The 21834-nt window shown below is 42.4% G+C and overlaps 1 protein-coding gene across 1 annotated transcript in view; it reads right to left on the bottom strand.

The window, feature by feature from the left end:
- Positions 1 to 3680: 3680 nt before the first annotated feature.
- The window catches only part of ERICH6B (glutamate rich 6B), a 58466-nt gene continuing 40312 nt past the window's right edge, over positions 3681 to 21834 (bottom strand). Inside the window, exons 8-10 of the mRNA XM_018565289.1 lie at positions 7808 to 8036; positions 5037 to 5358; positions 3681 to 3832 (exon numbers count right to left, since the gene is read on the bottom strand). Of these exons, the coding sequence (XP_018420791.1) occupies positions 3681 to 3832; positions 5037 to 5358; positions 7808 to 8036 (703 nt within the window). The remainder of the gene's footprint in view (positions 3833 to 5036; positions 5359 to 7807; positions 8037 to 21834) is intronic.

A 21834-nucleotide genomic window follows, 5' to 3' on the forward strand; every position in this document is an offset into this window, starting at 1 on the left:
TTCTTGCCTAATGAGAGGCAGGAACAAAAAATGGAGAATTTTCCAAATCAGTTATGTTGTCCTAGATTGTTCACTTCTCCTGACTTCTCCAAACTCTGCACCCTTTTGTGAATAGCCCGGTATGTCTTTGAAGATTCGTTACATATGAGAAGATGAGCTGGTATTATTTTGTATACCTCTAGAATTCTTGTTAGATTATTAGCAAATGAGTGTATCTGAAATTCATTATGCAGAAGATACAATGAGGGGGGATTTATCAAAATCTGGTGCCGTTGCTCATGGCAACCAATCTCTCTCTCATTTTAAAATCTTAACGAAACAAACTGAAGGGAGAAGCTGATTGGTTGCCATGGACAACTGCTCCAGATTCTGTCTGCTCCAGTAGTGATAAATTCCCCTCTCCATGTCATATAGATGTTAACTAACCCTTACCTCTAGGAGCAGAAGTAAGTCTCTGACTGCAGAAGGGAAAGAAAAGGGGCAGCACCTTGGTGCGGAGATCCTTAGTGTGTGCAGCATAATTTTACTCCCTTTTTTGTTTTTTTTCCCTCCGAGCCCCCAATTGTAACTTTGTACCCAGTGCCTTGTAATATATGTATATTTACCTCCTTTTATAATGTGTTTTTTTTTCATAACTTAAACGGATTACTGTACATATATCAATTGTTTTAATGCCATGTACAGGAAGATTGTAGTTATATTGGGATCTATTTAAAAATTGGGGAACTGTATTTCATGATGTCATTTATAAAGCACACTGAGAAACAATAAAACCCGGTAATGATATGAAATGTAACAGATTGTTCCTCTGTGTACAGTTTAATAGGGATTAGATACAAATGTACATACAAATACATATATTTAAATTGGCTGAAATAACTTTGTTTTAGTAACTTTTTAAATAAAGGGTTTGGCTTCTACGATCAGTCTGAGTGCTTTTGTTCTGAATTCTGTTCTTGCTGGTAAATCCAGTAGCATCACATATGTTCCATCTAGACAGAAAGGTATACAAAGCTTGGCTCCAATAAGACTGTTATTTATGATCCGGTTGTCCGAAAGATCAATCAAGAAACATCAAATGGCTGTTTATGAAACAAAGAACATGGGCTAAATAATGGAAACACATTAATAGAAAATAATAAGGCGTAGATTCACCCTTTGAATTCAGAACCACTTTATAGAACACCTGTCATGAGAGCAAGGAATGGACCGCCAGCGTTAACATGAAAATACTCGGCATCAGTCTCTGGTTTATGTACTTTTAATCTCTGACCAGGAACAAGCAAGTGGCAAATAAAGTAAATTAAGTTGGAACTTGTTTTGTAGCAATTACTGAGAAAGCATGGAAGCCCGAAAGTCAGTGTGACAGCCATGCAGCGAGCATTTTTAAATGGGTTTGGGGATGTGACCATGTTTCATATTGTACCCTAAATATATGAAACAAGGTCAGAAAAGTAAAACTTAGGCTTTAAGTGATCATTTGTACCACCAAGGATAAAAAGAAGTCACAGCAGCATTAAATGTCAGAAGTGCTCAAATATTGCTTATGTTGAAATGTTATTTGTGCTTTGATGTTGGCTGTCTCCCCAGCGGAGACATCCACCACAATGGTTCCCAACTGGTGCCCCTAGTCCCTGTACTTTTTCCCAGTTTCTTGCTTTCTTGTTTCCTTGATATAGGAATGAAAGATATTAATGGAGTTGGGACTGTTCACTTAGCGAAGTGAATACTCCCGGAGCTCAGCAAATGCGGTAAAGCTGTGTTCACATTGATTATACAATCATCCGCTTCTTGTTGCAGATTCCTACTTTTTCTGTTCTGAAGAAAAAGCTGTTTGTTGCAGCATGTCCTTTCCAAACTGATTCCTGAATAGGAGGGTCCGGGTTCATTCTAATCGGCTGGTGGACTTTCTGTGTTGTAATGAGGAAAGCTGCAGTGTCGGCATCCCTTTAGTAGTACTTAAAGCTTTATTGAAGTCAAAAGGTTATTTCAAATGCTGATGAAATCACTTACAATGGATGCTGCACCTTGATGTTTAAAAGTTTTCGTATCCTGCAGAATCAGTGGGTCCCCTGAGCACTGTTCCTGATATCCTGTTTTTAGGGTGGCTCCTTTCCCTTGCAGGGTCCTATCGAGCCAACCCTATGTGTACTAGTGAGCTGTGTGTGTGTCCACAAATAAAACGGTAACAGCAAAACAAGCCACTCTCCTCCCCTCCTCACTTTCTTTTCTAAGTTAGTATATGGACATCTGCTGGAGACTGTACTCTTCCTTGTGATCTTGTATTGGACAGGAAATTTAGGGAAGCCGAGCTGAGAGTTGGAGCTGTTTGGAAACATGATGATGGTAAGTGCTTGGGCAAAAATGTAAAAAAATAATCTTTTGCTGGGTAATAAATTTGTTTGATTTGGACTCATTATTAATAAACAAGTTTGGGTTTTAATACTACTTTAACCCTTGGGGAGTATCTCACGATTGTCACCAAAAATGGAATTCCTATTGCAAGGAATGCCTAAAATTTCACTTGTATCTTTGTCAAAATCAGTCAGCCAATCAAAGACACAGAAAATGACATTTTCGGGGCGTTCTGTTCACCATAGGTGTACAGAACACCTCCAGGTCACCATATTGCAGCGGTTGCAGCTTTAAACTGAAAGGTCAATTTTAATAACATTAAAAGAGAACTATGAGGTCAGTGTTTTTCCCCATAGTTCTCTTTAGGGTCACTGGAGGACATATACTAGCGTCCTCCCGTGCCCCAAAGCTCAGTATATCACGACCTATTGCCTGCAATACCGAGAGCGCTGCAGCCGTGACGGATCCTGACAATACTGTCGAGTTCCACCCAGCTGCGTGAGTGACAGCGGGCTCTACCTATCTAGAGGCGGAGCCAGCTGTGTGCCCACTCCCTCGCCTGTTCGTTCCTCCACACAGTGCTGGAGGATCAAGGGAGGGAAATCCCTGCAGAGAGCAATGACTTGACAGTCACCACTCACTGCAGGGAGACGATCGGGAAGTCAGCGGATCGGCTGCATGTTTCTGCTCACTTCCCGATCTATTGAGCCGACGTGTGACAGTTTCATTGTCACACATCGGCTCTAACTATGAGGATGAGTGGAAATCACTCACCTCATAGTTCTCCTTTTTAAATTACAAAATTGTGTGTGTAGCAATTATTTATGCTATATTCATTTTTTTCAATTGTTTTTAAGTGGAGTTTTCCTTTTAAAAAACAGATCTTTCCTTGCACATGATTGGATGACTGACATAACCACACACTTTACCCTTTTTTACTTGGATCATAAAACATACCCTTTGTTAGTTGACCAACATACAGTATTCTTTTTTTTTTAATACAATTGTCCAAAATATCTAAATTTGACTTTGCATCGGCCTTTGGTGTGCTCACTGGCGGAGCTACCAGGGTTGCAGCGGTCACAAATGCGACAAGGCCCTGGCGTTCCGCCACTTGGGGGGGCCCAGCGAGGGAGAAGAGGGCCCCCCCGAGATAGGGCCGCAGCCATTAAGGGGCCCGTGGCCAGGGTCGCTGAAGGGGGTACAAGCAGCCTCCGGATCAGGCCCCAAGCAGTCGGGTAACAATCAGGGGGGGGTGCATGGTTGGGGGGAGGAGGCGCCGGCCAGGCAGCTAACACAAGGCCCCTTCCTGTGTGCTGATCCATTCAGATGGCTCCGCACAGCTCACACAGCATGTGTCGGGGGCAGATCGCTGTCATCTGGCAGTCGGGCAGAGAAGCGGCAATGAGTGCCCGTTCCTCCACAACACCGGCAGCAAATTCAGGGGGATGGGTGATGCAGACAGGAACCATCCTGTCTGCGCACGAGTATGGACACCCGCACCCACATGGATGTGCAGTTCGGGTGAGCTTACGGTCACTGGGATGTTGGGAAGTGTGTGTAGTGCTTACTTTTATTATAATGTATTGCTGGGACTTGAAGTCCCGCGTAGCTGGTGGTATTCTGCATTGCTGTATGATGATTATACAGCAATGCAGAATAGCACCAACTATGTAGGACTACAAGTCCCAGCAATACATTATATTATTAACTATGGACACACCAGTGCCAATACTGGCATTTTCACAAGTACTTATACTAGTGAAAATGCCCAGATACTAAACACAGATACCGGTGTTCTGTCGAGAACGCCGACGTAGTCGAATTTGCCTACCTCAGCATCTGCGCTTGCGCACAGACCAGTATTATCGAGGAAATCGTTAATTGTGACCGTTAATAATATTCCATCATTCACTGCCATGAACGTCATATAATTATCGGTCACAATTAACCATTACAAACGAATACTTTGTAAATAAATGCCGGTTTCCTCGGTACGCAAGTGCAGATACTGGGTCAGTGTTCTCGACAGAACACCGGCACTAAAAGCACTCCCTGAGGTCTCGCGCTTGCTGGGGACCTCAGCAGCCTTCCTCTTGCCATGGCAGTTGGGGGGGTTTCTTGCACCGGGCCCTGAAGGTTCTAGTTACGCCTCTGGGTGTGCTGCATGCTCATGTAACACAAGGAACATAATGACAGGAGGAATGAGTAGCAGGATGAGCGCATCAGTCTGTTGCTGCTTCTTCGTGCCACCTTCCTGTTGACTACAGGCTGCTACAAAAATAAGTCAGGTCACCGGCCTGTGCTGTCTGGCTGGGCTGTTTTAATCTCAGGACTGCATAAAAAAACAAATCCTTTAGAGCAAGTACAACAGATTCCAAATATGTCTTAACTATGTATTTTAGCTGTTTGCCTGGTTCTCCCCTTCAAATTGTATTATCTGGCTTGGGACACATCAGCCAATACTACCTGCTACATTGCTAGTTAGTATTGCTTGTGAATTGTGGTAGGATGTGTGTTTATCATAGCAATTATGAGAAGGATCGCCCAGTGGACATTAAAGCAATGTTACTGATGAAATGTAATTGGACATATAAAACTGAGCAATCTGTTCTGCTTTGCTTTTTGCTTATTATATTCTATTTGCCATTGCTTCTCCCTTTCTTATTTTGTGACATTACATCCAATTTTTGGCGATGGTGTCCTGTGAGGCTGATGCTTTTTCTTCACAGTGGTCATGCTTTGTTGTATTGATTTATTTTTTTCCTTCTCAGCAGAATCTGACCGTTTGCTAGCAAGTCCAGTAATGCAGTGAAGTGACTTCTGCAGCTGCTTTACATGGTCTTGGACGGTCTCGATAGTACTGTGGGAGCTGTGTGAGATCTTTACGAAGTCTCTGATGCTATTCAGAAGAATGCTGATTTGAAGATGTTTTGAACAAAGGTAGCACTCGGCGTCATCAGCCCTTGACTGCAGCTGGCAGCGACTGTCGGGGTCTTTTAACTGCAAGAGGAAGAACAAAAACACAATGGCAATGTATGTGAAGTGTGTAGCGGCTGGAAACATTTTTTTTTACATTTTATAGATCTGTCTACTTCTCAAACATAGGGGCCCATTCACATTATGCCTATACACTATTATAAACACAAAGTGTTAATGGTCTCAACAGTTGCTTTCTATTTTTTTTTTAAGTTCTTCTTTAAAGGAGAACTATGGGGTCAGGGCTTTTCCCCATAGTTCTCCTAAGGGTCACGGGAGGACATAAACATTACTGTCGAGATCCGCCCTGCTGCGTGATTGACAGCTGGCTCTGCCTATCTAGAGGCAGAGCCAGCTGTACCCGCCCCCTGCCCCGTCCGTTCCGCCAGTCAGTGCTGGAGGATCGGAGTGGGTAATCCCTGCAGGGAGCCGTGAGTGACAGTCACTGCTCTCTGCAGGGACAGGATCGAGAAGTGAGCGAGCGACGGTATGCGTTCACTCCCTGATCTATTGAGCCGTTGTGTGACAGTTTCATTGTCACACGTCGGCTCGAACTATGAGGTTGAGTGAAAATCACTTGCTTCATAATTCTCCTTTTAAAGAGACACTAAACTCAGGAGGTAAACCCTAAAAATGCATTTGAGTACCTGAACTATTAACAAAAATGTATCGTATTAGTGTATCACTCGGCTGTAGATCTTCAAATCCTCTCTGAATTCATACTGACACTGTCCTTCCTTCTGGAGGGGGGCTACTTGTCTTCCCCATGGTCCCTGTGTGTGATGTAAAGTAGCCACCTCTCCAAGCTTGCTGCCATGATAGACTACAATCTCACATTTAGTTTATTACAGTGGTAGTTCATGAATGCTTCTGTTCCCGAACAGGAAGTTTGGCAAATTTTTGCCTCTGTTCATGAACTCTGCATCGAGTGACTAACACAACCACAGCCATCTTCCCCGCTCTGACACGTGATCGTGGATTCCTCTAGTCAAGTTTGCGGTCGCAGACAGACCTGTGCACACTTGCTGAGAAGCTTTTTTGTGTGCGTTTTAGCACATACAGTACTGTACAGTATTATTCAGCATGGCTCCAAAGAAAGTGCAGAGCAAGCGTGGTGGTACAAAGAAAGTGAATCTGTTGATCGATAACGTGGTCTCTCATTTCCAGAGGGTTCTGCAGCGCAGGAAAAAACAAGTGACAGATTTTTTTTTTGCCAAAATTGACCCTGCAGCTAAGAGACAAAGAAAAGAGGAAACCCCTGAAGGAGATCTCCCCGATGTCCTTATGGAGGGGGGCTCTCCTTCCAAACAATACCTCCCCACCCACCTTCCTGTCCTCCATGCCAGAAGTCGCTCCAAGAAAAGGTTAGTGTTCACTTTCTTCTTACTGTACTTTTTCCTATTTTTATGGTGACATTTTTTTTTTCATATGGTTCACAACGGATTAACCTCATTTACCTTAAACCCTATGGGAAAATTTGATTCTGTTCACAACCAAAATTGGTTCGCGGCCACGTTCGTAGGGGTCAGAACGGATTAACCTTATTTGCATTGAGCCTTATGGGGAATTTTGATTCGGTTCGCGACCCAAACATGGAACCAATAAAGTTTGTGAACCGAGGTACTGCTGTAATTTGTATTGCGATTGTATTCCATCACAGGAGTGGTGGCTACTTTAACACTCTCACACACACTCCAAAAGTATCCACCCTCCAGAAGTAAGGACAGTGTCAGCACCAATTCAGAGAAGATTTGAGGATCTACAGCCGAGTGATACACAAATAAGATACATTTTTGTTCATAGTTAAGGTACTTGAATGCATTTTTAAGCTTTAACGCCAGAGTTTGGTGTCACTTTAAGGTAGGCTGAAAAGCATATGTAATGAAAGTGTTTTGGTTTTGTTTTTTAATATTTTGGGAAAAAATGTAAATGTTTGTTAGAATAAGATTTTGTTTACCAATGCACATCCACTGTAATACAATCTGGCCACACCTACCATTCAGCACAGTGCCAGAGTCCTTGTTCTGATCTTTGGGGATTTATTACTTTATGGTGCATGAAGCTAGAGAGGTCAGTGATATGTTAGTGTAAAGCTCTTTAGTTATTTAAGAATATGTAAAAATGTTCATGTCCATAGTCTGGGCTTACGCGCACTTTAACATGTTAATGTTATTTTCAATATTTCTAAATCTGACGCCTTCATTCAAATATTACCTAGTGATCCTATAAAGGTCCTTGGTCAGGCACTCCCTGTTATAGGGTGGCAACACTTTACCCCACATCTCTTATATTATTTGTCAGCATTGTCATACTGTTACAGCCTCCCCAATGGAGATTACAAGTGCCTGGCACACATTTTCCAGTGTTATTACAATCAGGACCCCCACCATGAGAAATGCCATGCAGCCATTACTGGAGTTCATGGATGTAGAAAGAAGGAGGTTTCAAAGAGGAGGTTGGTGTTTTTACATACCATGAGTTTAGACCCAACATTGAATGTTACTTTCTTCTTCTCTCTTGTGAATGTCAGAAAAATCTGATCCTGGGTCACCATCTTAACTTCAATGTTGGAATTGATCTTCAGGGTGATTGGCTGAAAGGGGGGAGCATGCACGTGCTGGCTGAAATCCCACCATGCCCACTGTTTCTGCTGTGTCCCTTTCTCATCAAAATAGAAGCCTCCACAAGGATCCAGAACAGCCCTTTCATGCAGAAATCACAAATGAATTAAATCCCGTAATAAAAGTGAAGTCTTCACTAACAGCTCCGTAAAAAACAGAAAATTGTCATGGAAATTGGTACGAGCACAAAGGATAATTGTTTCTCATGTCACATTCTGGCTTTTATGTATTCATGCAGGTTTATCAGGCAATTCAAATTACAGCTATTCAGGAAATTGCAGCACCAAATACACTCAAATCGATTATTTGAACTGAGAAATAGGCATATGATACAGACAATTTGGATTTCTGCCTAAACTATCTAAAACTCACCTATCAGCAGCTCCAGGCTCCGTCCACATGCCGATGCTTGACTACTGCTGTAAAGGCAGGTCATGTGGCAGAGGGTGACATTCAGGCATGGCCAGCCAATCATCTGAATACAGATCCTGTTTGCAGCATTAGCCCTCTGCCATACTGGTGATTCTGTCACTGGCTATACCTTGCTAGCATTGCTTAGTGGCCCCTCTACTTCTCATATGTTGCCACAATCTTACTGGCCAAACTGAAAGGATGTCATTCATTGCTGCTCTCTCCCTAGCGATTGAGATTCTACAGAGTTTTAGCCAGAAAGGAAGCGGTTTCAATTGGATTTAGTGACAGATGCACCCCAGTGTCACCAGCAGCAGACTCACCAGTGTGACCCCATTGTGATCTGCCATTGAAAGACGCAGCTCAGGTAGTGACTCAATGGGGGTGATTTACTAACCTAAACACACACACACACACACCAGGTGTGTGTGATTTTCACACATCAAAACATATTTATCAACCAAAATGTCTCTAAAAGCATATTTCCACATAATGCCATATATGGAAAAATCATGCACATGATGCATATATAATGCTGCTTCACAGTTTAGACAAAAATGGTTAGCTCATGCATTTACATTCCTTGCATTCATCAACGCAAGCAACACAACATAGAGCTAATTTACCCAACATCACCTTGGAATTCCTTCAGGGCTTTGCACAACACACCTGCTGGGTGTGTACACATTACAAAGGTGTTTAGATTCCACCCATAGATCATGCTGGGAGGGAACACACTACAGAGGTGTATACACGTTCGTGGTGTGTTTTATAAGGTTAGTAAATCAACCCCAATGACTAGGTTTAACTTCATGGACTCATAACTAGTATTCTACATATGGCTCAGGGAAAATTTGTTTCAAACTGAGCCTTGTCAATTTTACTTTGGAACCTGTAAAGGGTATCTATGGTCAAAAACGAAAATTAAATATGTATTTCTATATTGAATTTCTATAAGTCCTGTCCCACTCCTTATCACCATATCGATCTAAACTTACCTATTGATGATGCCCGTAGGATGTACTTCCTCAATGTACTGACACAGCCTTATGATAATGCACTTCCTTGAGTCACAAATGTCACGAAGCCTGCCTTCTGAGCTACAACTCAACATCTGAACAATGTATTATCATTGCTTGCTAGAAGCAATGCATTATGGGCTGTGTAGTCTTGGGAAAACTGACAGTGCATCACATCAAGCAGCAAGGAAAGAGACACAAAGCACATTGGACATCCTGAAAAGTGTTAAAAGTGATAGGCAGATGGAAGGCAGCACTCACTACATAAAAGGGACTTTTTTCAAGTAAGCTTTGATTGTATTATTAAGAACAACTCCAGTATGTATTCCTATCACAATGCTGATGTTATACCGGGATAGGGTATGCTGGGACTTTAGAATTCCATTAAAAGATGCAAGCTGCCATTGCCGACTCTTTGTTTACAACAATGTTATATACTGAAGCTTTCCAGACTTTAGATGTGCTGGCTGCTTTAGGCTGGAGATCCTGCCAATAACACACTTCCTGTCCCCTCGTGTCTACTTTTGTTTACTCCACTATATCTGTGAAAGGAGCCATGGTTATTGCACAGACTTCAAATATGTCTTCCTTTATTCATCTCAATTACATTGATGGGATTAGTAGTATTTTACACAAGTAAAATAAGGTTCTTTGTGCTTTACTTTCAGCACACAGGAAGGGACAAGGACACAGCATTTCTAGCAAGAGCAGCAAATATTTTCTGTACTTACTACTATTGTTAGCCAGATAATAAAACAACCAGTGCATCCACCACATCTATATATACAGTATGTGTATATACACTGAGTGGCCAGATTATTATGACCACCTGACATTTGTAGGCAAATTAGCTATAATTTTGCGCTGAAGTTGCTAGAGGGCCAGACTATTATAAATAGGGAAGCAGGTTGTTTACCACGACAGTAGAAGTGATTTTGTTTCTGAAGATATGGGTAAACAACGCAAATTGTGGCCTTCAGCGACTAGTCGATGTTAGGGCAGAACGGAGAGTGGCAAGACAACAGAAGGGCAACAGATTCTGTAGCAGTAAGGGTTATATATATTCAGCACAGAGATGCATTAATAGTATGCAGCTCTTAAATGGAGGCATCTGATATGGCAGCCACATCATTAGTTATGTGAAAGAGGTTTTCTTATCTAGACAGGGTCAAGCTGAGATAAATATGTTCTGCGGTTCCTATTCCTGGCAGTGTTTATGCAGTACTTGCCATTAGGAAATCTATTAGAGGGATGGCAAACATGGGGAACACCACACAGTTGGTATCAGTATATAAATAAATGGAGGCATCCAATCTAACAATGTAATTGGCTTCACTTGAAAGATTCAATTACCTCTAAATTCCTCTCAAGTTGAAAATGATTGAAATAATGTTGTTGCTATACCATGGTAAGTTTCCTCATTTTGTAGAGTTTTAGATGGCCCTGTGTTGTCTTATAAACAATAATAATGTCATAACTGGGAAAATGTGTGGCTATAAAACAGGATGAAAGCTTGATGGAGGGCTTTATAAGCAGCAGAGGTCAAACTATGTGTGTGATTTATATAGCATGGTTAAATAGGGATTCTGCTAGCAATAGTGATATTGTGATATAAACCTTTGATGGAAATAGATAGCTAGGTAGACTCATGTCAAAATCCTGGGGGTGCATAGGGAGCAGAGCTCAGTCCAACCAAGCCCATATTCTGGTGAGCTCAGTACCCCCACTGGAAATCTCTGAAAAGAGATTCTAAAACCCAACCATTCACACTAGGGCGTCTGCTTTGGTGCAATATAATGCATTGTGGTGCATTGCAATGTAGGTGTATCATGAATGCCACTGCAGCACATCAACACACATGACATGCATTATCCAATGCAGTGGTGTGAACAGGAACTATAGGTTACTTGTTCTTTCTCACACATAGTTCTCCTTTAAACATGAAGCTTTCTATGAGGTGAGTGATTTTTACTCACCTCATAGTTCTAGCCGACCTGTGACAATGAGACTGTCACAGGTCGGCTCAGTAGATCGGGAGGTGAGCGAACACATACCGGCGTTCACTCCCCTCTCAATCCTGTCACAGCTCTCTGCCGTGACGGGGGAAGGGCTGGATTCCCCCCTCCCGGCTCTGATCCGCCAGCACTGACTTGCGGATAGAACGGGGGAGGGGGCGGGTACAGCTGGCTCTGCCTCTAGATAGGCAGAGCCAGCTGTCAGTCACGCAGCTGGGCCGATCCAGACATAATTGTTGGGATCTGCTTCAGCTGCGGCGTCTCAGTATACCGCGAGCAGTAGCTTGCGGTATACTGTGGCGTCTCAGTATACCGCGAGCTGTAGTTTTGGCTAAATGCCAAAAGTGCCATTCTTCTGCTGATACAGCAGCGCATCCGTGCTTTCTTTCCTCCCCGCTGGGCGCTGCTCTGTGTCCCAGTGGGGAGGAGAGAAAGTGACAGCCGGCCGAGTGCTGCAGGAGGAGAGCGCTGTGTTTGTGATTTTTTTTTTGGGGGGGCCCAAAAATAAATCTTGCACCAGGGCCCTTTGTTCCTTAGGTCCGCCACTGAAAAGTATCCACCCTGTCAGCACCAATTCAGAGATGATTTGAGGATCTACAGCCGAGTGATACACAAATAAGTTACAGTTTTGTTAATAGTTAAGGTACTTGAATGCATTTTTAAGCTTTAACGCCAGAGTTTGGTATCACTTTAAGTGAACTTTGTGTTTTTTGCGCAGCAGCAATGTTTGCTAGAATGCATTTGTAGCTAGCTGGTTGTTATCACTTGCTGCCAGGAAATTCTCTTTATAAATAGTTTAGCTCTCACAACTGTATTCCCCTTATGAACCAGAGCAAATTGTACATTTCTGCTACGGACATATTGATTTGGCAATACCTAGTAACATTGCCACGCAAAAATAATGTTATTTTCTATGGAGCCTATAGACAAAAACGTGTAACTTTGACCAGTGTTAGACTTAAAACAAACTAAATTATAAAACATATTCAAAAATTTCACATGTAACTTGTCCTGTCTAAAATGACAATAACATTTCAGTTCTGGTATAAAGCATTTCAAAAATTGTTTTACAAATAAAATCTTTTTTTTCTTTTCATTTTTGCATATTTTTAATGCAATATTCTTAACTGCAGGTTAATAAGGGGTTAAATAGGGACACGTTTTTAATTTTAAAAACGTTTTTTTTTCTTTTTTTTACAGGTAAGGTTGCTTAAATTGATATCATGCAGATCAAAGCCAGCCCTTTGATCTGCAGATAAATGAAACAAAATAAATACAATGTAACAATAATGTTGGTACATTACATTTCTGAACAGTGTTCCAAACAGCAGCAGCTGCAGTGATATAGAGCAGGCCCTGGATATAGAGCAGTGAGGGAAGCTTCAGAAGGGGGAGAAGGACAGGACGTGCGATGTACATCTTGTGTACACTGTTGCCGTTCTGTAGGGCACAAGCCACACGCCCGTGGTCCACAAATGGTTAAACTTGCTGGTGTATGTAACCTTACCGGAAAATAATTTATATACATTGCACAGTGTGTGCGTTTCTAACACCTGCATTAGCCCATTTCTTTAACAACTTGTCTTCCTGTTATGAAATGTTCTTCTCCCCAAGGCCTAGTTCACATAGGCTTCAGCTTGTAACGTCTGGTCTAAAGAGCTATGTGTACAGTCGGCTTTAATGGGAGAGATGCTTGGATCTTTATAGAAGCTATTAGCAAACATCGGCATGATGTTTCATGATAATGACAGCATTAGGATATGTATTCAAATTTCAGCACTGGCAGTTTTGGCTTTAAGATACACCTATGAAGAGAGAAACGTGGAGGCCGGGGTTGCCGATTTCCTCCTGAAATTGCCAGTTGCTTGGTAGTCATGCTGACCCTCTGTCTTCAATGCTTTCGGATTCTTAAAAAACATATATGTTCTAATCTGCATATATGTTCCGGGTCAGCAATTCAGAAAGTATTAAAGCCAGTGGGTCTCCGTGGCAGCCAGACAACTAGCATTTTTAAAATGACATGAGCAATGGCAGTACATAAAATCAATATGTAGGATTTTGGCATCAAAACCCCATCACTAAGTAGTTCTTATCACAGAGCTTTTGGCACCAAATACAAGTGCAAAGTACCAGATTCCTAACCTATAACCTCACATTTAGGCTAGCCCTCAACATCTGTACCCGAAAATGTAACCTAACCCCTACTAATACTTAACGTAGAATTATGGGCAAAAGTAAACAGGACATATGTTGCAGCCTGGTAATAAAATGAACACAGCAGTTTTGGTCCATCCCCCCAAAACCTCTATTATAGATTTCCTTTAAATAGAACCTATTACTCTGTCCATGAAGAGGTGGGAGGGGTAGCACTAGATACCAATCAGGTTTGCTACATGCAGATATACTGAACATGTTGACAGGTGGAGAGAGCAGAGGCAGGAGCTCATCAGTCTGCGGCCGTTACTTCATTATCCAGTGGAGGAAGCAAAGCTGTATTTCCTCACTACAGTAGCAGTAAGGCAGGTCACCAGTCTGGCTGTATTGTCTGGCAGGGCTTTGCAAATCTCATCTGTGTTTTTAAGAGGAACTTCACCCTTTTTGTAAAAATGACAATAAAAGCACCTTTTAAAAATGTTTAGTAATGACAAGCTACAAACACATACTTCTAGATCATTGCAGGTTTTTTATTCTATGTGTACCGTATTTCTCTATTTGTCCATTCTTCTCATGGTGGCCATTTTCACTAAGGGCAGATGAATCCATCTCCTTTTCCATCCTGGAACTCTACTGTAGGTCTGTCTCCTGGAATATGTGACAGTGCACATCATCTCAGGGGGAAAAAATGCCTTTCCCCCGAGTTCTTGTAAGATTTTGCAGTTTACAGAGTGATGTCCCAGAAAAGCACTGGTGATGTAGCCTCGCCAGCATCTGCAAGGCCAGGAATACATCACCAAGGCCTCATTCAAATAGGAAATAGAAAACTGAAATTGTAAGTAAAAGCAAAAAAAAAGTTTGTTTAACTAATGAATGTAAGATGATTTCATATTAGCACGCAAAGCTGTGTGCTGGTGTGATTTTAGTGAGAGGGAGTAAAGGTCCGCTTTAAAGCAGAACTCCAGCCAAAAAATAACAATATAAAAATAAATAGCCCAGTTACAGAAAACATAACAAAACCAGCTTTTGCTGTAATAAACCAGATATTTCCCCAATTTTCTTCTGCAGCTAGATGGTCTCTGATGACCAACACCATTCAACCCAATTCCTATGAGCCCAGTTCATCCTGGATCCGCCCCCAACCTGTAAATAGACAGAAGAAGCACAATGATGAGCTCATCCCCCTGTCACTCTGCCTTCAACTCCTATCAGTACATGAACTAATTGGATCATTGCAATGCTTCTTCCTTTCACATTCCAGCTCTGCTATACAGAGACTGCATTTAATAAAAAAAATACATTGAGTGTTGTATTAATAAATACAGAGCTGCATTAATATGTGTCTTTTATATCTGCCGAGAGTTTTAACCGATTGCCTGAAGTTCAGTTTTAATGTAAGTAATTTGAAAACACTACCGATCCACGAATGTTATGTGAGTAGCCCTATTACCCATAAAAATCTTTCTTTAAATTTGAAGTAAAACTGTATGTATTTTTTCCTGTTCATTTTTGTATCTGGTGACACAGAAGAGAAGCATAAGTGCACACACTGCCATGGCAGGAATGGTTTGGAGCTGTGCTGAGGAATTGATAGTAACAATTGGTAATGCTTTGGCTTTTCTCCCAGGCTTCCATTAAGCACTCTGTATATTTAGTTCATATGAAAGGAGCAATAAGAGCAATTTCAAAATTACTTTGACCAGTCCTCACATTGTTTTATATATTATAGGCTTGTGTTAGTTGTGTGTCACTTAAAGTCAAAAGCATTTTAAGTTATTTCAAATGCTGAATAAAGCACTTACAATAGATGCTGATCCCTAATATTTAAAAGTTTTAGGGGGTTATTCACTTAGCTGCCAAAGGCAGCCGAGTGAATAACCAAAGTGAAGTGAGTCGAACGCTGTTCGGCTATTCACTTCAGCCTTGTACGGCTGATTTCAGCCATACATCGGCTAAAATCAGCCGTACTTCAGCTGCCTTCGGTCAGCCGAACATGCTGCGCCAAAGTGCAGGAATTCGACTCAGCCGATCCAATATCTGAATTGGCTGAGCTGAGGCTCCGGCACCTCACTCGCTGCCGTTCGCCCCTATTCTCATAGGGGCCGAGCGGCAGTAAGTGAATAGCCGAATGGCGCCTAGCGGCTTGGCTATTCTGCTCGGTACCTCCAAATTAGCGAGCAGAATAGAAAAAAAGTTTAATGAAAAAAAAATGTTGAAAAATAATTTTTAAAAATTAAAAAAATAGGAAATAAAAAATAAATAAGTAAAATGATGCACGCCGACCTGACCACACCCGACAAACTCCCGCTGCATAATGAAGCATCTGACAGATGCCGGCAAAATAAAAACAATTGGGCGGCAAAAGTGGCGGCACTGCAGCGCACCAACACATATAAGATGTGCTACCAAAGTGGCGGCACCGCAGCGCACCAACACATGTAAGATGTCTTACCAAAGTGGTGGCACCGCAACGCACCAACACATGTAAGATGTGCTACCAAAGTGGGGGCACCGCAGCGCACCAACACATGTAAGATGTGCTACCAAAGTGGGGGCACCGCAGCGCACCAACACATGTAAGATGTGCTACCAAAGTGGGGGCACCGCAGCGCACCAACACATGTAAGATGTGCTACCAAAGTGGCGGCACCGCAGCGCACCAACACATTTAAGATGTGCTACTAAAGTGGCGGCACCGCAGCGCACCAACACATGTAAGATGTGCTAACAAAGTGGCGGCACCGCAGCGCACCAACACATGTAAGATGTGCTATCAAAGTGGTGGCACCACAGCGCATCAACACGTGTAAGATGTGCTAGCGAAGCAGTGTGTTTGGGTGTCCTTCGCATTTGTGTGCTACCGAAGAGGTGCTGTTGGGGTGCTATTCACAATGAATGGTACCGCAGAGCACCAACACATGTAACATGTGCTATTGAAGTGCCGTGGAGTGAATGGGCCCTTAATCCTTGCCTGATAGCTGAGACCATAAGATGCCAGTATTACCTTTATTAGCCAATAGCTATCCCCTTGTCTGATCACAATGCCATTACTGTCTCACTGTACAGTAGAATAACAGGTAACATGGCTTATCCATGTAGTCAGAGGAAATCTGGCCCCAGTATCAAAGTGAATCTAAATCAGAGAGTGCCATCAAAGATTTTTTCTTGTTTATAAATGTAAATATCAGGTATATTGTGGTGCATTCTTTTTGGTACATTAAGGGCGCATCTACTTCTTTGCAGTGCGTTACCACCTGACATGGAACTGTAAACGGGTCCTTAAAAGTGTAAGGAGTTTAAAGGTTCAATATACAGCCTTCACATGTCCTAATAAGTAGGCCCAGCAGTGTCTCTCTGCAGTCTCCTTTGTTACCTGGGGCAGTATTACTTCTCTATCTGAACACGTACTGTAACAATATATCCACACTAGGAGTGTAGTACACAAAGAATAAACCATGGCTCTAGGGCTCAATGGTCTGGCTGGCTACACAACAGCAAGAACCATTATGAATAATTAGGCTCTAATTAGAATAACACTGGCGTGCTTACAGTAATGAGTATGTAAATAGACTACAATGAATTCATATTTAGCTACCCACTCTTTCCATTTTGGTACAAAGCTTATTAACATGATGCTGTTTGTTCTCCTACATTAGAACGGCATAGATTTTGATTATGGAAATACCTTTAAGTTAAAGACTGAAGAGTCAGACGGCCTTTTTATAATTAAAGGAGAACTATGAGGTGAGTGCTTTTCACTCACCTCATAGTTCTAGCCGACCTGTGACAATGAGACTGTCACAGGTGGGCTCAGTAGATCGGGAAGTGAGCGAACACATACCGGCGTTCGCTCACCTCTTGATCCTGTCACGGCTCTCTGCCGTGACTGGGGAGGGGCTGGATTCCCCCCTCGCCACTCCAATCCGCCAGCGCTGACTGGCGGAACGGACGGGGGAGGGGGCAGGTAAAGCTGGCTCTGCCTCTAGATAGGCAGAGGCAGCTGTCAGTCACGCAGCTGGGCGGATCCCAGCACAATTGTCGGGATCCGTTTCAGATGCGGCGTCTCAGTATACCGCGAGCTACAGCTCACGGTATACTGAGCCTAGGGTGACGGGAGGACGCTAGTTTGTGTCCTCCCGTTACCCTAAGGAGAACTATGGGGAAAAGCCTTAACCCCATAGTTCTCCTTTAATATATATGACATATTCCAAAACCATGAAGTTGAGGTTGTCTGATTACAAATCTGCATTGTACCTGAGCTTGTACGCTAGGCTATTCAATGATTTAATATTATACTGTAGTCATACCTACACATTTTAGCATGAGAGGGAGTCTGTACAGCACAGACTCATGTGACATGAGACTACAGTCCTACCTAGAAGCCCTATGAGAATCCTAATAATCTGGCTGATCTAGATTTTCTAACAAATCAGATTTGTGTAAACTGAATGGATTTTTAAATGTTATTATATTTACAGTATTTCCCAAATGGAATTAGCAGTAAATTATTAAATGAGTTGTAAAGCCCCAGCATATACTGTCCTGTTATAACATCACCACTGTAATATGAATACATACTAGAGTTGTTTTTGATAATGCAATCAAAGTCTGGAAAGCTTCAGTATATAACATTGTTGTAAACAAAGAGTCGGCGATGGTAGCTTGCATCTTTTAATGGAATTCTAAAGTCCCAGCATACCCTATCCCGGTATAACATCAGCATTGTGATAGGAATACATACTGGAGTTGTTTTTAATAATTAGACATGTGCGATTCGGTTCGTTCCGAAATTCGTTTTGAAATACAATCAAAGCTTACTTGAAAAAAAATCTCTTATGTAGTAGTGAGTGCTGCCTTCCATCTGCCTATCCCTTTCATCAATTTCCTGGATTCCCAGTGTGCTTTGTGTCTCTTTCCTTGCTGCTTGATGTGATGCTATGTCAGTTTTCCCAAGACTACATAGCCCATCATGCATTGCTTCCAGCAAGTAATGATAATGTTACATTGTTCAGATGTTGATTTGTAGTTCAGAAGGTGTGAGGGTCCTGACACAAGGAAGTGCATATTTACAGAGCTGAGTGAAATTGTGTCAGTGCATTGAGGAAGTACATCCTATGGACATCTTCTATAAGTATGTGCACAAACTTCTATATCAATACAGTTATTAGGAGTGAGATAGAACTTAAGGAACTTCAATATAGAAATACATATTCAATCTTTTTTTTTTTACCATAGATACCCTTTAACCTTGCTTGTTGCCTGGGGTTGTTCTTAAAACCCAATTTCATGCTCCCATCCCATTTGCAACCCCCCTATTAGCGCACATCCCTAACTGTAAAAAAAAAAAAAAAAAAATCTCTCTAAATACCTTTTTTTCAGGTGTCTTCAGTCCAGTGACATCACAGGTGTCCTGCTTCTTTCTCTGGTGTTGTGCAGATCCTAAATACTGCAGAGTGCAGTGCCGCGCAATGATGTGGCTCCACTCTCTGCAGGATTCTCCTGTATGTCCAAGGATGGAGGCAGAACCTGGATGCCCTGGACTCACAGGAATTGGGTTGAATGACACTGGGCATCAAACTTGGAAGATGGAGCGGCACAGGGGTGGGTAAGTCTGCAGAGGACAGTACTGAAAGGGAGGTGAATATAGCAGCCAGGACTGCTTTTTTATTTTTACATGCTGTCAGACTATCCATTTATATGTTCATTGTCCAAACTGGAATTGGGCTTTCAGTTGTAAATGCATATGATAGAAGTCTATTAGTGTAGTGGTTTTGCTGTTTTGTAGTACTGGTGTCCACTTTCTTCAAATTACCAGATTGAGATATAAAATCCCCTTAAATCAAAGATTGGATTATAAAGTATTACATGCCCTGCCTGTAGGAGAATCTTTTTTTTTAATGACCAGTCTTTACAGAGAACAATCAATGTGTTAACGATGTAGTCTGTAGAAGAGTGTGAGCCATCAGCTTTCTCTTTCATCTTCAGACAGGTTATTACTTTTCTATTTCATATTAGGCATTTCATCTTGGACTATCTTTTATCTATACATCACCTGTCAATCAGCCTGAGCTTTTTTAAAACATATTGATACACAGCACTATTCAAAGAGAACAACGGCTTATATTGAACTTTTCTAATTATATTCATTATTTAGAGTGTTCCTACGTCGGCCTATCCAAGCATGGATTGGGTCCTGTATCTCACTAAGTCAAAACTAATTGAATTTTGGTTTATTTCATTAAAATGTAATTTAGAAAACACAGAAGCCGAGCCTGCAATTAGGTAATGCTATATTGAAAATTGATGATATCTGTTTGCATTCTTCATTTAACTATGACTATTGGAAGATTAACTTTGTGTTAGAAACTCATGGTTTGATACATTGCTTATCTTTCTGATTAAAACAAGACATTTTTAAGATGATTTCTAAGCTCGGTAGCAGGAACACAAGCCAAAACTTTTGTTTCCTAGTTTTGAATAGTGTGGGGAATAGGGCTGGAACCAATGACAGGATTTGATTGCTGTCTCTATGCCTGTTGTGGAAATCTCCCCTCACTTCCTATTTTAAGCTGACCATACCCCGATCTATTTGTTTCGGCTGAACGAAAAAAATAGACCCAATTCCTCCATCAACACTAAGGGGTCTATTCACAAAGCTGCCGAAGGATCTGGCCGCAGCTTCGGCCGATCCTTCGGCTGGCTTCGGCCCCAGGACCCCTTCGGTTCAGGAGAACCGAGGGGGTGCTGTACGGGCTATTCACAATAGCCCGTACAGCTCCCGATCACGGCCGAGCAGCTCAGTCGAGCGCTGAGCCGCGCTGAAAGCCGAAGCTGGCCGAGCGGCCGGCCATTGGCCGGCCGACAGCCTGCTTCTGACGTGTCGATCGAGGAATCCTGCTGTTTGCATTTTATTCTGGCAGGTGCCGCCTGCCCCTGTCAGAATACTCGACCAGAGCTGGCACCTCATTGGCTGCCGGCTCTGATCGATTGAAGATTTTCCAACCGCCTCCTTCGATCAGCTGATCGGGGGATGCCGATGGAAAGGGTGCTGACAGCCACACACACTGTGCAAATTTCGTCCGATTCCTCAAAAAACGGCCGAATTTTGAACGGAGTATGGGCACCTATACTTTACTTCCTGTCTAGATAATGTCAGCAGGGCAGGAAGTGAGGGTAAATCTATTTAATTGAGTCCCGATAGCAGTAAACACCTATTAGTAAAGTATCAGTTTTGGTGAGCGGACACATACGATTCTGCTAATCATTTACAGTGGATATTTTAAAGCACATCTGAGAAATATGAGGGCTGCCATTGGTGGCTCCTTATCAAAATGGGTGTTACAGATTGGGAACCAGCATTCAATAATGTAATGGCCACAGATAAAGGGTGGGATCTGGATTTTTTTTTCTACCTAAAGTAGTATAACTGCAAAATGAATTTATATTCTTGCCCATTTTTTTCCAGATAAGTGGGACACAAAGGAATTTACTGCATATGAAGTGTTTCGAGTAAGCTTGATCACCTCAGAGCTTTTAGCGAAGGATGCAGAGACACAACGGAATGGAATTAAGGCTATATTTGACCTGGAAGGATTCAGACTGGCCCATGCATTTCAAGTCACCCCAACTTTGGCCAGAAGAATTGCTGCAGTTATGACAGTAAGTTAACCTGTTTACAACTGTGATGTGTAGAAGGATTTCTGGCCACTATGTTCCTTGTGCTGGGAGGGCAATAAAGAGTAGTAGTTGTTATAAAAGATCCCCTACAAATGGCAGCAGCTTGTAGAAGCAGTCCATATACTGCCAATGTAGGGAAGCAGCCTGTATATACTGCCATTGTGCAGAGGCAGCCTGTATATACTGCCATTGTGTGGAGGCAGCCTTTATATACTGCCAGTGTGTGGAGGCAGCCTGTCTATACTGCCAGTGTGTGGAGGCAGCCTGTATATACTGCCAGTGTGTGGAGGCAGCCTGTATATACTGCCAGTGTGTGGAGGCAGCCTGTATATACTGCCAGTGTGTGGAGGCAGCCTGTATATACTGCCAGTGTGTGGAGGCAGCCTGTATATACTGCCAGTGTGTGGAGGCAGCCTGTATATACTGCCAGTGTGTGGAGGCAGCCTGTATATACTGCCAGTGTGTGGAGGCAGCCTGTATATACTGCCAGTGTGTGGAGGCAGCCTGTATATACTGCCAGTGTGTGGAGGCAGCCTGTATATACTGCCAGTGTGTGGAGGCAGCCTGTATATACTGCCAGTGTGTGGAGGCAGCCTGTATATA

This window comes from Nanorana parkeri, unplaced genomic scaffold (genome assembly GCF_000935625.1).
Source record: "Nanorana parkeri isolate BGI_ZX_2015 unplaced genomic scaffold, ASM93562v1 scaffold829, whole genome shotgun sequence".
In the NCBI taxonomy this organism is placed as follows: Eukaryota; Metazoa; Chordata; class Amphibia; order Anura; family Dicroglossidae; genus Nanorana; species Nanorana parkeri.